General features: G+C 38.8%; 3 protein-coding genes across 3 annotated transcripts; 1 reads left to right on the plus strand and 2 right to left on the minus strand.

Annotated features, from left to right (window-relative positions):
* Nucleotides 1-1,457: 1,457 nt before the first annotated feature.
* LOC120740564 lies at nt 1,458-6,615 on the minus strand. The gene is made up of 4 exons (XM_040043014.1): nt 6,191-6,615; nt 6,018-6,098; nt 4,486-5,435; nt 1,458-1,554 (listed from the first exon to the last, which is right to left on the minus strand). Exons 1-4 carry the CDS (start codon nt 6,515-6,517, stop codon nt 1,458-1,460), a joined length of 1,455 nt encoding a protein of 484 aa, XP_039898948.1. The 5' UTR covers nt 6,518-6,615.
* A 4-nt stretch (nt 6,616-6,619) lies between these two features.
* Nucleotides 6,620-11,583, plus strand: LOC120740565. The gene is made up of 8 exons (XM_040043015.1): nt 6,620-8,030; nt 8,895-9,019; nt 9,295-9,651; nt 9,740-9,959; nt 10,282-10,505; nt 10,681-10,829; nt 10,986-11,043; nt 11,275-11,583. Exons 1-8 carry the CDS (start codon nt 7,991-7,993, stop codon nt 11,581-11,583), a joined length of 1,482 nt encoding a protein of 493 aa, XP_039898949.1. The 5' UTR covers nt 6,620-7,990.
* A 3,760-nt stretch (nt 11,584-15,343) lies between these two features.
* LOC120740566 (protein ALP1-like) lies at nt 15,344-16,899 on the minus strand. The gene is made up of 3 exons (XM_040043016.1): nt 16,795-16,899; nt 16,305-16,742; nt 15,344-16,134 (listed from the first exon to the last, which is right to left on the minus strand). Exons 1-3 carry the CDS (start codon nt 16,897-16,899, stop codon nt 15,928-15,930), a joined length of 750 nt encoding a protein of 249 aa, XP_039898950.1. The 3' UTR covers nt 15,344-15,927.
* Nucleotides 16,900-17,033: the final 134 nt, after the last annotated feature.

Genomic DNA, 17,033 nt, shown 5'->3' on the forward strand with positions numbered 1-17,033 from the left:
CAAGAGCTCCGTCCCAGTGGAGTTCTTCCTGCAACATCTCAATCTTATTTAAGTTTCTACTTTGATTTGGTCACTCCAAAACATCTATATTTATTTAATATTTTAAAGTTTTCAGAGGTGGACTAGAGTTACACATAGGTGTAATTCTTTGTCCTGAAACAGCAAATCAGCCCCAGAGCACCATGTTTGACTGTTGTATTTTGTGAGATTCTTTTGATGAAATGTTGTGTTATATTTTGCCAGATGTAATATGACACAAACATTCCAGGAAGTTCAACTTTTTTCCTGTGAGTCCATGAAATACTTCTGCAAAAGTCTTGGGGCTCATCGAGGTTTTGCTTTTTGGCTAATGTGAGATGAGCCTTTGTGTTCTTTTTGGTTAGCAGTGTTTTCCATTCTCTCATAGATGCCATTTTTGCTCGATCTGTTTCTTATTCTTGAGTCATGAACTCTGACCTACACTGAGGCAATTGAGGCCTGCAAGTTCTTTAGATGTTATTCTGGGTGATTTTGGGACCTACTGGATGAGTTTGAGACGCATTCTTGGAGTAATTTTTAGGCCATCCACTTTCGGGAAGGATCACCACTGTTCCAAGTTTTCTCCGTTTGTGGATAATGGCTGTCACCATGGTTTGAGTCTAAAAACCTTAGAAATGGCGGTTACTTTTTCACACAGGCGCAGGGTAGCTTTTGGATAGTGTTTTTTTTCCACCATATCGAATTAAACGATCATTTAATTCATCAAATTGTTTTTTGTACTTACTTGGGTTATCTTTGCCAAATATTAAAATTTGTTTAATCATCTGAAGTATTTAAGTGTGACAAATGTGCAAAAAAGCTAAGAAATCAGAAAAGGGGGGATTTTTCACAACAATGTATGCTAAACTGTTAAATGTACAAGGTGCTGACAATCAGCAGATATCAACATAATGCAACAAATTCCTACACCAGGTCCAGACAGGAAAGTGAGACGAAATAACTGGAAGCACTTGAGGCATTTTTTTGCCCTTACAGTAAGAATCTTTATAATCTGTCAGGTATAGAAATAACTGCTTATATAACAGTCGCAATTCTGAAAAAAATAACTTCTGATTATGTGTGGGATAATTAAGTGATTTCAGAGACAGATGCTCTAAAGGGCAGTATGAGGCAAACACACTGCAACAAATCAGTCTATCATATGCTCAGGCATTGCTCCACAACTGACCTCAAAGACTATAAAAAGATTTTTTTTCTTTCATAGCTTCTCCTTAAAGCATGACCTTAATGTCTGTTTCAATTGCATAGCATTACAGAAGACATGACTGTTATAGTCTCCAAAATGCATCCAACTGCGTATGGGTCTATGACATAATGCCCTCACAGAGGAGATGAGTGTAACTGTCACACACACACACACACAATCTCTTGCTGAGATTGTGAGGTCCATGTGTTGACTGCTTTCCCTCAGGCTAATCTTAATCCTCACCTTTGTTGTAAACTGCAATGCACTGAAAGGCATAAGTCCGAGATGTCCAACTATATACCTCTTTTAAAAACCTCTTCTGGTTAAGCCTGAGGGGGAAAAAAAACAGGGGTGTGACAATTTTTGCAAGTGACTACATATTCTAGTGGTATATTCATTTGTCTAACAAGCAAAAGATCCCCAAACACAAATCCCTTTGAGGTTGTGTCAGGAATAAAAATCTGCCAAACTGAACATGTGGTGATGTATGCTGTAGTGACCCCATTTGTAAATGTGTATGTTTATATGTGTGAGCAGCTAGAAGTATCTTAATAAAATAAGAAAGGTACTCATGCTCATTTAAATCTGGGAGCCTATGGGTACTGCGTTATGGAGGGCTTGGCTTTTTAGCCTAGGAAATTGCTGAGAGACTAGAATACATAGTTCCAACAGACCACTCTGTTCTGATTGGCAAGCTTCAAGAAAATTCCCTTTTACTTAGTTTACTGTCACAATCCTGGGTCTGGAGCACACTCTGACAGGAAGAGGACTGGCAGACCCACAGCCACAACAGAATCAGAGGACAAGTTTATGAGAGTTAACAGCTTGCGTGAGAGGCAGCTTGCAGGACAACAGCTTCAAGCACAGCTTAATAGTGGTCGTAAGCAAGTGCCAGGTTCAACTTTGAAAAGAAGACTTTGAGCTGCAGGTTTGACAGGACGAGTTGCAGCAAGAAAGCCATTGCTAAGCCGTCAGAATAGAGGCTTGCCTGGGCCATGAAACACCACCATTTGACTACTGAAGACTGGAAGAAGGTATTATGGACTGATGAATCTAAATTTTTTTATTTGATTTCTATTGTAGAAAGAATGCCATTCAGCTGTTATATCGGCCTAAGGGGGCTACTTTGATGAGTCAAAAGTTTAGAATACATTTTGGTCTATAAATTCATTCCATGATTTGTTTGTTTTTTTAACTCCAATTCCTTATTTGTACTATGCTTTCATTTCAGAGTGCAATGAGACATTAAACTGCATAATTCTCAATAGAAAACTGGAAAAATTTGGGTGATCTCTAAAACTTTTGTGTAAAAATTAGTTATTTGTTTCAAAGGCTGTTTCACAGTGGCAAGTTTACATTATTATACAAATATACCTTAGTAAACATGATCAAATGTCGGACTAAATTTAAGAACATAAAGTCACCTGTCTGACGTTTTGCATCAGTTCTTACACTGCAAAAAACGATTTTCAAGAAAGTAAAAAAACCCTTGTTTATGGACATTTTTTCTTATTTTTTGTCTAAAAAGAAAATATATTCTTAACAAGCAAGTTTTGCACAAGAAAATAAATCTTATTCTAGGAAAATATGTCTAACTTTTCCTTAAAAGGATATTTCAGCTCATCTTGAGCTTTATTTACCAGTTACAAGGTATGAAAACCGTTTGGTTGAAATTCCCTAATAAAAACAAGATTATTTTTCTCATTTCAAGAGTAAGGCCACTTAAACAGCTGCTCAGTTTAAGAAATGTATTTATTGACACTAAAGTGTAATAAAACTGCTGTCAAGTTTGACAAAACATGCACAAAAGCTGGAACTAAAAGCACATGATAAACATGAAATACAGGCCCATTTGAAAAACAGAAACGGCATAACTCATTCACTTTAGGCCATGTCTGATGCTGATCTATTAATCTGTTTGACAAGTATCAGTACACATATCTTCACTGTGGCAATGCTACAATCGCATTCAACTGTCAGATTTGATAGAAAACTCAACAACAAAACTGTCCAAAACAATAACCTGATAATACAGTTCATGCATGTAAAGCAGTGTGCCTTTTATAAAACATCTGTTGAACTCATGTGTAGTCCAATTACATCACACAGGTAATATTTCATGACTGCATATGTCATATCTTTGTGTGTGAAACTGTAATATGGAGTGAAATCCATAAGATTATCAGCGGATATCAGCTCCGTTGCTTGTGCCATGTTTGGAATCTCTATCTTATATGACATGTAATCTTTGTCATAACAAATGGTATTGTGCTGCTGGAATTCAAAACAGTACAATGATGAATTGATCACATAGATATTTTTCACAAGCCCAAATATAGGTAAACCACTAGAACCAACAGCACAAACAATTAATGACCTATCCCTTATGTATTTGTTACCATTTAGATTAAGCCATTTAACAGTCACTGCATGGTTTACTTCATCATTTCCAAGGAAGGCCCTCATTTTTTCTTTTAAGTATGACATTATGCTTACTTCTGAGGTTGGTCCTAATGTGCATTCATTGGAAAAAATGGGGGTGATCAAAACTATCCACATTCTGACAACATTCATACATTTGATTATGCTTTATTAAAGATTTGCAAACATTTTTAAAATTTATTTTTGACGCCCATTGTTTGAAAAAGCAATGTTTCGATTCAAATCTCATGCACATATGACGGACCATTGGTCCCAAACGTTTAATTTGGCTTGGTGTATGAATCAAATAATGTTGTTTTGGTGTGATGTTGTTATATGGGAATAGGGCTTTCATGTGCTTCAAGTGCTGTTCAATGAGGATTTTCAACTTGTTAATAGTCTGCAGACTGATGACAGGAGCAAGTAAAATCTGAACTATCTCAATGAGTTCAAGAATGAATGCGTAGTGTTCAGTACCTTTGGCTGCATCAATCAGAAATGGCAAAATTTTCAGAAGAACAATCATTTGCCCCGAGGACTGCTTCAACTTATTGTCACTGGAAGCTAATGTACTGTAGGTAATAACACTTGGTTTATCTCTAATATCAACTGGAGAGTATGGGAAACCAGTCACTGCAGCATTGAAGAGATCTAAGTCTAGCTCTCCCATGAGAACTAAGTGTTTCAACACACACTTTATTTCTAATGGAGCAATCCCTTCAAAAATTACATGCATCATGTCTTGGGGTGTTTGTTGGATCAAGTTGAATGCTGGGAAATTAATAAGGTTGCTTCTTCTGTTTATTCCATATGTTGTTTTTAAGCTGCTTCTTAGATACTCTGTGTTGGCCTTCTCAATTTCGCTACATTGCCGGACATGTCGTTCAAATGTCCGTTCCTCAAAGTTATCCTCATCAAAATAAATTTGCATATCCTCAAATGAACATTCACACTGCCTGCATTTACTATGAGCAAACCCAACACCCTCTTTAAACCCGCAAAGCTCATGTTGCGCCAAAGTGTCGCCACATAATGAAACTAATGCTCCAAATATTTCACGTTCACCATTTCCAGTTTGAATTTTAACTCCATTATATAGCTTCACTAAGTCCTCATGCAGCCTTTGCAAGATTCCATCTACACCACATTCAGAAAGCGCACTCTTTTTTGCAATGGCAAGTAGACGAATGGCAGCTAGTTTTGATCGATATTTAGGATTAATGTTTCCCAAAGTATAATAGAACATTACCAACTTATTTTTGGAGGCATGAGACCCAAGTGGGTTACAAATTTCAATTTCATCTGAGTAAAGGATAATCTGTAAGGCAGAGGGGTGTGCAGAAAATAAACGGTGAGACTTCATGAGTTCTCCATCTATGATATCATATAAATACTCATTTCTGTAATTTTTCTGCTCATCTATCAATGCCAAAACTCTTGGATGGGACAATAACTGCTCCAAACTTCTGACAAGCGGAACATAATGAAAACATTTGGGCACAGTAGTGAGAAATCTTTTTTTCCCTTTTTTTCCCATGACAGCAGTATACCCAACACAAACCTCCTCGGACTCCACAAAATTGAAATTTCTCTTTATCACATCATCCTGCCTGTATGTTGTTGAAACAGAGGCAAATGGATCCTCAATCTGGTCGAAGACTGCCAAAACATCTCTTTCAAGTCCACTTCCATGATGCTGCTGGAAAACCTTTTGTACCTGACTTCTCAGATTATTGACCAACGATGCCTGATACTGTTGTAATGCTGCAACGACATCATTCACACCACTCTGAAAAACAGACAGAAAGGACAAATGACATCTCAGTTGTTTGCTATTAAAAGAGATTTATTTTTAGTGAATAGACAACTTATAATGTAAGGACTAATAACGTACGTAGCTCTGCAACCAAAAAACTGCATAGAATTATTTGACTGTTTCTTATAGATTTTTTCCCTCACTGAAACTGAAAAAAAAAAAAAAACAATTTTTAAATTCCTTCTCGGATTTCTTGCAAAACTCAAATTTTTAGTTTAATTAAGATTACAATTTTCCTTTTTAAACTGAGACTAAGAGTTAGGTGGCGGAGGAAGGCTTGTGATGGGAGCAACCCTGAAAAGGATAGGCGGAGGCAAATGGATGGATGGCTGGAGACTATGACTACCTTAGGTAAACTAAGGCAGTCATAGTCATTTGTTGGAAAGTTGGAGGCACATACAAGTGATGCTCGGTTTTGCATAGTTACTATTAGGATAATCAGAATGAATTAAAGGCTGTTACAGTTTAGGGAAAATTGTTAATAATAAATGATGAAAAAAAAAAAAATAGAGCCACATGTTAAAATAATCATTCTAATTTTGTATGAGCACAAACCTGTGAAAGACGATGTTTCTCTCTTGCAGTCAATACAAGAGCTGTTGCTTGTCTGGTAAGAACATCGTGGCAGGAGTCATCCTTCAGAAAAGAGAAATAAATATAGGAGTGTAATAAACTGGTAAAATGTTTTATCAAAAGAAGTTGTTATTGTTCAGTAGTGATAGACTTACCATAGATTGGGATGATGCTACTCCATCTGCGAACCCGCTTGGACAAGCTGCTGAAATGTTTGGAGTCGAGGTATCATTGTTGGTCTGGGATGGAACAAGGGGCCTTTGCGAGATATGGGCACCATCATCGAAGCCAGAGTACAATGTCTTATTATTGTCAAAAGTACCAAAATGTTCGGGGCACACACTGTCTGGATCATGCTGTATTGTGTTTTGATCAATCACTGCATCTTCTCCTGAGTTCAATCTGGTGTCTACAGCCGCATCCATTGTTGGCTGGCTTGTTGGCTGGTTTTCGACCACTGGATCAGTCCTGTAGGCCCACATGTTACTCAGACTTCTGTTCTCCGCTGATGAGGGTTCCCTCCTAGAACTGCAATTGAGATTAATTGATTAATTGACTAGTTAAAGATATTAATTACAAGCTACACTGATCATTTCTAAATAATTCTATTCTGCATTTGATAATTTACTCCAAAATATGTATGTTTTCAGACTGAGTTTAATAAATTGTTACTAATTTATTGCTGATTGATATTTGGTATCTTAACTGTAGTTTAAAAGCTTTAAAAATCCTCAAAAACCTAAACCTGGAAAGCTAAACTAAAGAACACAGGAAACATTGAAAATGTTGCAAAAACCTTACAACCTGAGGGAGGGAACACAGATGACACAGAGGAGAAAATGCAGACGATCCGACAAAGAACAGAGGGAAGCACACACTAAATATACACACACACAGGGAAACGAGGAATTGGCAGACAGGTACGAAACACAGCTGACACTAATCAGATGAGAAGAGACCAGGGGGAAGGGCAACAGAATACACCAATGCAGGGCATGGGACTATCAAAGTAAAACAGGAATAAACATGAACATCAAACCAGGGACACTTGACTCAAGACAAGGGAGGCACGGAGAACACCTAAACACTGGAAATAATTAACAAATAACCAGGAAACTAACTGAAACAATGAATATTAATAAACACAAACAACCAAGGAGACTCTGGACCACACCGTGTTTTCTCTATTAGGAGAAATTAAGCACTCAGAAAAATTGTTTAGAAATAGCATTGATGTGGATCATAAGGAATTAGCATTAACATATCTACTGTTAAGCTGTAAACACAAGTAGGAATCTAACATGAATACTTTATATGATTATTTACAAAGATATCAAAGTATATAGTCAGTCTCACCTTACAGATTTTTGTGTCCTAGTCGATCCGCTGCATCGTCCATTGCCAAGGTGGTCGGAGTGTGTTCGACGAATGTGATACCAAAATGAATTGTAAACACGATATTCTTTGACACATCCATCTATGCCACAAACTACACGGAAATCTGGACTATGGCTATGTGCAGAATTAATATGACTCAGTAAGGATTTGAGGGTCAGACCCACAAAAACGAAGCAGATAACACAGCGCCAAATCATTTTGTTTCACTGGTCTGTGAACCGTTTTTCCCATAAAGCCAAGATGACCAGGATTATTCCATTAAGGGGTAGGAATGGCTATCCTAATTCGGTGCCTTATAACAGCTGTACTAAGTAATAGTACCGACATGTCAGTATTTACTTAATATAATCTAACTAAATAGTCAAATCTTTAAATATATAGAATTTTATAGATATAAAAGAGCGAACTAAACCATTTCTGTACACAACCCCATACTCCTGAGTTGGTACAGTCCAGCTTCGCGCCTCTAGCTTCGCGCCTCAAATTTGGATTGCAGGATTAGTAATATTTTTCGGTCCGGGATACAGTGGTACAGTGTGAAGAAATTAAGGCATGCTATGGAGAAACTGGACGAAATAACAATTGCCACCCTGAAAGGTATGTGACTGTTTTGTTTTTTCTATGTTTTGTGTTCTGCTATGTTGCATGTTAAGTCGCTAGCATGGCAGGCTATACCCGGTTGTTAGCTTAGCTTGTGCGGTTAGCTTAGTTGCATTAGCATATTTAAATATGCTAGTGCTATTACACTACGTACATGGGTATTTCTGAAAACGGAGATTTTACGTTTTCATTTAAAAAAATAATCCTGTCCACACGGAAACGCAGAAATGAAGGAAAACGCTGCTAGGAACATGCCAAAGCAACAGGTGGCGATATATTCCTAACCATGTAGAAATGTTGGCCAATCAGAAGTCTAGAAGCCTCGGTGGGAAATAGTAAAGAAAGATGGGGCATAGAAGCAGAACCCAGTCTGGAGGGACAGTAACTGTGTGTGTATATGTAAGTATTTAAACACTGCAGAGAGTACAATTAACAGTAACAGTATTGTAGAAATTCATTTCACCGAAACAATAATGGGCGCACAAGACCCACACCTTTGACGCTGCGTTTTCTCCGTTTTTTTCGTCCACACCTAAATGCAAAAAAGGAGTTTTCGAAAATATCCACCCTGGCAAGCGTTTTTAGAAATCTCCTTTTTCAGTGACCGAAAACGCTGTTTACGTGTGGACGAAAGGTGCAAGCGAATCACAAATATAATACTTTTTCCAGTCAATGGGAGGAAGGTAATTTAGAACCTGTGGAGCAGTCAGGAGGGAATATAATGGAATAGAGTATTGTTTTTAAATGGTAAATATTAAATTATGTTTCTTGTGTATCCTGTTTGTTACCCAAGAAAAGCTGTCAGCTGGCTTGCACATGAGGATAATGCAATGTAGTGATAATTGGAAACTCCTATTGCAGAAGCAAATGTTGGAGAAGACCTGCTCTCATCACTTTCACGAGATGACATCAAAGATCTGTTTCCTGGTCCTGAACATTTCCTCAGGCGTCGGGCTCTATGGCTTGCAGTGCACAAATGTGAAGAAGTAAGTTCTGTCCTATCGCTGTGTGACAAAACTGAGAACACACCAGCTTGTTTTATGCAGTTTCAAGTAATTCCACCAATACTCGCTTAACAGATAGACAGTAGAATCTTCTTTAGTTTTGATTTAAATCAAGTGGCCTACACATTTATTAAATATACATATTTTTTATTGTTCAACACTTTACTGATATTTTGTTGTACTTTCTTTCATGTGTAGAGACCTAAAGTTCTTGTGCAATTTTATGTGAAATTAGCCCCATGTACACTGTATTTTAGAACAAGACTGCTGCTGAAAAAATGCTAACAACTACTGGAGATGGTGACTTCTCCAGAGAGGAACCCAGCACTTCTAAGTTTGTGACTATGTCCAACCCAGAGTACATAGTCTTCACAGACAGTGAACTTGAGCAAGCTCGACATTCCTACTTTGAAAAGAAGCGGCTGGGGACAGAGTGTGCTGAACCTTTGTCAAAGGAACTCTTTTGTCGACTCGTAAGAAACACCATGACAAACATGATTTCGATAGCAAGAGCAGCTGAGGACTCTAGATACCCCAGCAAACATGAGGTTGATGCCATGGCAAAGCGATTAATGGAGTACTACCCAATGCTTAAAGAAACGTGTGGTGAGTGGGTAAGTAGCATTTGCTCAATACCACTCTGTGTTAATCATGAGTGATGTATCTTATCATCTTTTAATTTTTACCGTTTGTACCTGTTAGGAGCATGTTGCTAAAAAGCTAATGAAGAGACTCTCCAATGTCAAAAGTCCAAGGAAGGGCAAAAAACCTCCTGCGAAGAAGCCAAGAAAGGATGGGAATGAAAGCGTTGCAAAAAGTGACAGCAGTGGGGAGTCCAGTGCATCAACTATTATTCTAGATAAATCACCAGTTAGATCGATGGGCACCCCAGTGCACCACCAGGATGGCAGTGATGAAGAATGTAAGTATAATAGAATGCACCCTCTTATTACACCCTGAGTGTAAATGTGGTTTGGACGATACTTTTTGTTTTTTTGTTAAAGATTCTGCTAACAATGGAACACAACTACTTCACTGTTTATCTTGGAATCTTTGTGTTCCATTTAATAGTGACAACTTCACAGGATGAATGAACAATTTTAAGTTAGGTGGTTAGTTAATTTGTTGATCTAATTTACAGATATATTTTGGTATTTTTGTTTTATTGTTTTGCACCAATAACAGATATATAAAGCCTTACTGTGGCAATAAATGATTTACACACCTCTGCTCTGTGTGTTTAGCTGGTTCAGCTGACTTCTTTGACAGCCAAAAAACCCAGGCAAGACACTACAAGACACTTCAAGAAATATACAAGACCAAAAAACCGAACAAAGCTGCTGTTACCCAACTGCTGAACCTGGAGTTTGAGTCTAGAAGACAATTCATTAACTCTGATGCTATACAGGAGCAGGACAGAGCAGTGAAGATACTAGAGGCATATCATTGTTTCAGAGAACTGGATCATGTAAGCAACACTTATTTCTTTTAGCCATCCTGTTATTCCTTTGGGGACATTTTGATATGATTTTCAAATTTCTTAAATACTGGCCCTCATGTTTAAATTGTTATCACTTATTGTCAAGACCAGATACAGAGCTAGACAGATCTATCTCAGTTGGGTTTCTGTCTGTATTTTTCAGGTCCTTGATGAGCTGCGGAGAATTATTCAACCATCCAACTTGAAATATATTTCTGAGATGAAGGATAGATGGGAAATCTTCTACTCGAAGGTGCAGTTTTATGGTGTCATGAAAGAAAGTTCTGAAGCCGCCAAAAACTTTGGATGGAGGTAATGCTACAGTATCTTGATTTGTCTACATTTATGCTTTGCAGATTACATTATTTGCAATGCTTAATGGTGTTGCCCTGTCTTATTTTTCTTTTTCAAACCAGTGGAACATGCAGCAGCTGTGTTCAGAGCCCTTCCCATGCTTTTCCCTTCCAGCACAGTACCACCTAAGAAGCTGGGCATCTGTAGTGAGGCTTTTTTCCATGTCCTAAAGGTAAGGCTGCAATATTCTACGTGTATATATTGTTGAATTTTGCAGTTACTCATGTTTTCATTTTATATATTTTACTGTGGAGTCAGTCAAATATTCTTAAAGTTCAGATCCCCGTAACACGTTGATGTTAATAAAACCTACAAAAAAGTTGATCTATTTTAAACTGTAATGCAACTCAAAAATTTTGTTTCTTACGGCCTTGTTCTAATTCTCTTTTTTTCTGTCATGTAGACTTCAGAAGACCCTGAAGGCTACCTGCGTCAGCGACCCCTGGCTTGTCCAGTTCTGCTTGTCTCTGAAGGCAACTGCATGATAGCTGTTGGAACCACACCGGTGAGCACTTTTGACCGGAAGGATCTTAATGAGGGACTGCTCTATCTGATGGCATATTACTATGCCCTCCACCTGACATATCCAAAGTGCATTTCCACACTGCTGTCTGTCTTGCAAACTGAAATACTCAAAGACTCCATCCATGACCGAGATTCAACCCCCTCTTACAAGAAGGCGCTTGGTGAGTGGAAGTCATTCATTGAGTGAGTCTCTCAGATGACAGACTCCATCTGCCTTGTTTGTCAGACTCAGTGTTAGTCAGTGAGGTTGTGATTTTTTTCTCTAGAAAAGTTGTTCAAATCTAAAACACATGTTTGTTTGTGTGGTCGTTAAACTTGTTCTTCTAAAATGTTATGTAATATAGGATTTGAAATAGTGATTGTTTTAAGCTTCAGCAAAATTTATTTTTGATACCAGCCATGAGTGTGTTATACTGTTATTATTCATGTTAAGAGTATCTGGAATATGCACTTCTTATATTGGCCATGTTACACAGTACCCTGCTGAAATGTATAATTTTAGACATGATTCTCCTGGAACAGACCTCAGTGAGTTACTGACCCATTTCTGTGTCAATAAAAGCGCAAAATCTAAGAGTGCTTTTGCTGTCTTAATTTAAGATGAATTCCCTTATTTTTAGTAGCTTTTTGAAGAGATGGTGTCTTATTCTCAGGAATTTTTGCTGATTATTGTTCTCAGAGTCAAAACATAATTCTTATACTTAGCTCAATCAAGAAAGAAACAATTCAGTTTTAAGAAAATTTGTCCTATAATAAGGTGTTTTTTTTTATGTGAAAAATCTAAATGAAGGTGTAGAATCTTAAAGTAAGCAAATAATTCTTGAAAACAGCTTGTTCAAGAAAGCATAATACTCATTTTAGGTACAGATTTTCTAAATATCAAAGTGTCTTTTACTTATAATAAGTCACATTTTCTTCAAATAAGCATACATTTTAGACAATTTTGACTAGTTAAAAAGGCATATGGCAGTTAGATTAATTTGCTAGTTTTAAGAATTCTAGTCAAGCAACTTTTGCTTACCCCATTGGCAGATTTTTTTGCTCAAAACAAGAAAATTTTGTCAGATTTAAGAATATTTGGCTTGTTTCAAGTATAGCTGTTTTTGCAGTGTATGTACTGCTTTCAGCTCTCTCTACTTACACTCTGTCATGTGGGATAGTTGCCCACTCGCTCTCTAACTGTGATGGGCCCTTCCTCCGTCACCTGTTATTCTCCAGTTAATTTTGAATTCTAACGCTTATCACAGTGTTAATGTTAGAGGTACAGATATATCTGATAGTTCAGGTGGAGCCAAGATTGACCAGAGGGAGGGTTGCTTTAATACAAAATATTACACTGTGTAAACCTGTGTTACAGCTTAGCTGTACAGTAAGGCTAACACAAAACATTATTTACCTTCAGAATGTGACTCATATCTATACTGAAGTTACACAGTAATTCTGCCATGTGTGCAAATGTGTGCCTCTGCACTTTTTTTTCTGAATGTAATGTAGGGCTAGGTGTTTATTAAAATTACTGTATGATATAGGGCTAAATCCAGACATTAATCCACACTTCTGCTCTTTGAGTCCGATTAATTGTTGCATTTTGTATTTTCTGCACTATAAGGTGCACTTACAATCCTTTGATTTTCTCAAAAATCGACAGTGCGCCTTATATCCCGGTGCACCTTATGTACGAATTCTGCTTGTGCTTACTAGTGATGTGTATTCGTGAACAAAATGGCTCTTAGAGCCAGATCTTTGACGCGAAGGACACGGCGGCTCCTTATCGTGAGCTGTGGGGTTTTTTTCCTCTTTCTCTCACCCTCTCTCTCGCAGTTTTTTTCAGCTTCACTCCGCATGCGAGCTTTGTGCGGGGGGCGGTAGTTACATTGGCAGTAGCACAGGAACAGAGCGGGAGGGAGAGACAGAGAAAGGGAGCCAGGGACAACAACGTCACGTTAGAAAGGTATAGTAATCATCCACAACTATTTTCAGTTGCGGATGATAAAGGATTCAGAAAGTTATTTCATGCAGGCCTACATGACAGAGAATATGCATGGTCTTTTTGTTTTCATATTTTAATTTATATTTAATTGTGTTGTGGTTTGCAGTGTTTTGTGTTGTTTCATTTTAAATTTGTTTAAAAGGAAAAAGCTGAAAATTTAAATAGTTAAAAGTTGAACTGTGACTAGTTGGTTTTTGTATTATATGATTTATTGCATTTTATGTAGAGTGAATAAAGAAAAGTATATTTACGGTGGCCCCAAGAGACAAAGCACGTACAAACTCCAAAACACGTAAAAAATAGAAAACACGTAAAAACTACAAAACACCTACAAAACAGAAGTGCTCCAGAATGCTAGGCGCAGTATTGAGCTTTTGTTACCTAGCGGCTACACAAGCCTAGTGATGCGCGAATCATGAATGAATCGTTCAATACTCGAGAATCACTTTACTGACTCATGAATCATGATTCACAAGCCCAACTGACTCACTGACTCATCCCTGTTGCTGTTAGCAGCAATGTATCTAGCTTATAATTAAAATTGTGGAGAAAAACACAACATCCAGTATCTTAACAAAAAAATTTCTGCTCTGAACTGGAAGAAAAAACCCTGAGTAGAAGCTCACATCAAGACAATAGCTCCTCGGTTCACAGTAGCATTGCTCTGCTAACATGCTAACAGCACATTTGAGCTACTCACCCCCTCCCTTCCTGTTCTGAATCGTAAGTATAAGCGAATCACTGGTCGTGTCCAAATTCATGGGCTGCATCCTCCTGAGGCCGCATTTGTAGACCGATTACGTCACAGCGACGCGCCGAAGGCTGTCCAAATTCGTAGACTCCTCCGAATGCAGCCGACAAATGCGTCCTCCTTTTCTTCGAATTTGAAGGATGGGTCGGGTGTGTCCTTCGTGGCCCACCATATCCCAGAATTCATAGCGCGGTCCAGCCAAGCTCCAGTTTCCGGCTAATGGCGGCCGCTACTAAGTTTTAAAATTACTCTTATTAATCTTTCTGGGTCACAAAATAAACTTTTAACATATTTTCAGGCGAGAATGTGGGTGTGTAAACTTCAAATATCTGCTTTGTGTTCTGCTGTGAAAACTTTTGGATTTAGGGATTATCATAGTTGTTATGGTTTTCTCTCTTCTCTTATTTTTTTGTGTGCGATCAGGACTATTCTCGAGAAGATGGGCCTGCAAGGGAAAGTCACCCCCTTGCAGGCCAAAAAGAAGTGGGACAACTTAAAGAAAAGATACAAAGTATGTGTGCTGTCAAGAAGATAATTTTTAAGAATGAAATTTAATAAATGTACATTTACTAAAAGTTGTATTGTTTATATTTGTCTGTCATTTCTGATTTCCTCTGCCTTTAGGATTGCAAGTGTCCAGGGTCAGGTGAGGGAGTCAGTGGGAAGCCCACTGCTGCTACTTGGCCCTGGTTTGGCCTCATGGATGAGGTGATGGGACAGAGGCCTTCCATTAGGCCCCCTGTCCTTATTTCCTCTCTCCCTGAGGACACTCCAGGGCCAAGTACAGCAGTGGGTGACCAAAGCGAGATGGAAGAGGAGACAGATGAGGAAGGAGGTCAGCCAGCAACAACGGGAAGGAAGAGGAGAAGGGAAAGACAGGATGAGCTCCTTGAGCTCATCAAAGAGGACATGCAGTACCAAAGGGAGGCTGAGGAGAGGAGAGAACAGGAGAGCAGGGACAGGATGGACAGACTTTTTTCCATACTAGAAAGATTAGTTCCTAAATAAGTTAAAAATATATTCAGATATGTTCTTACTTTGTTCTATTTGTTATGTCATACTAAAAGTTTTTGATTAATGAAAATTAGTTCCCAAATTGGTTGTGCCTTCAGATATTCTTTTTTTGAATACATTTCTTACCTTATTCTATGTGTTATTTTAAGTTTTTCATTATGAATAAATTGATGAAAACAGATTTCACTGAACTCATTTTATTTAGTTGTTTTTAACATGTATGAACATAAACTTTAAATGTCAATTTAAAACTCTTCAAAGGTAAATAACAATAAAACAAGAATATTTCTAAAACATGAATTTTAGTCAGAGAAGGAAAAATATATACAAATATTTACAAATTTTCACACAGGATTAACCAAAGTGACCTGTTCCTGGACCGTTTTTTTTTTTTTTTTTTTTTTAAATATACTTTGAAAGATCACACAAACAGAAAATCTCTGTGTTGCTGGATTTGCCGAAAGAAGATCAGACATGGATGGGGTGCTGCGACTGTGACCCGTGGTTTGTCTTTTCTCGTCAGAAAGTGGAGAATCGCACAGGGTGGTCTGCAAAGAGTTTTAGGATGCTTCCTCCCTCTGTCCACTGCATCGTCCATCCACGGGTTTGCAGGGCTGACTCAATCGACGGCTGCCACACCACTAAGAGGTTTTTCAGAAATATGCAAACCAGAGAAAGTGGATTCACTACTAGTATAATACTTGTGACTCTGTAGCAGACAACAGTTTGAAAAAGTGGTATTAAAAAAGATGCTTAGATAAATGTTTACTTGCCTGTTAACAGTAGTCATGGTCTGGTGGTACCTCCTCTAGGGCAGACACCTCGGCAGACAGCTGGTCCCGCCACAGAGCACCACTGACTGCCTCCAATCCAGCCTCCCCCTCATCATCCTCTGCTCCATCTTCCTCAGGTTCATCCTCAGGAGCCACAATGTCGCCAGCACTGAGGCAAATGTTGTGGAGGATGGCACATGCTGTTACTACCTGTAGTGATATACATATACACATTATTCTTTCATACACACACACACACACACACATACATACATATATATATATATATATTTATATATATATATATATATATATATACACACATATGTATATATATACACACACACACACAATTAATTTGACATTGGGTGGTCACTTACATGAGGTACAAAGGTGTGGTGCACCTCCAGCGCTTGCAGGAAGATGGCCCTGAACCTGTTCTTCATCATCCCAAAAGCATGCTCTATTATGGAGCGTGCCCTGGAATGATGGCTGTTAAAGCGCTGGGCTCCCACACCTTGGACTGGCCCCTTGTAGGATGTGATGAGGGGGAGTGGACGCTGGAGGCATGGGTACCCTCCATCTGCGAGGATGAAATGCCCTGGAGGAGGGTACACTGACTGTCTGTACAGTGGGCTGTGGCGGAGCACCCTGGAATCATGCACTGACCCAGGCCAGCCCACGTATGTGTCGATGAAGCGGCCCCGATGGTCACAAACCGCCTGCAAGATGATTGATGGAAACAGTTTTCTGTTCCTATAGCACTGACCATCAGGGCCACTTGATGCGTATGTGGCAGCCGTCGATTGCACCCACCGCTTTCATAAAGGCTCTGTGGCGTGCCAGCCCTGCAAACCCACGGGACACTACCTCCAGGTCCTCTGGGGTTGTTGGGAGGTGGATGACCTGGTAGCGAATGGCCAACACCTCTTTCGTGACTCGGTGGACGATGTAGTGGACAGTAGAACGCGGCATCCCAAACACTCTTGAGACCACCCTGTAGGATGCTCCACTTGCCAACCAGAAAAGAAACACCAGGATCTCAATTGTGGCACCCCATCCATGCCGCCGATCCTGGTTCAGGAGATTTAACAACACTGCCAGAGACT

The sequence above is a fragment of the Simochromis diagramma genome, unplaced genomic scaffold (assembly GCF_900408965.1).
Source record: "Simochromis diagramma unplaced genomic scaffold, fSimDia1.1 OVJJ01000433.1, whole genome shotgun sequence".
NCBI classification, from domain to species: Eukaryota; Metazoa; Chordata; class Actinopteri; order Cichliformes; family Cichlidae; genus Simochromis; species Simochromis diagramma.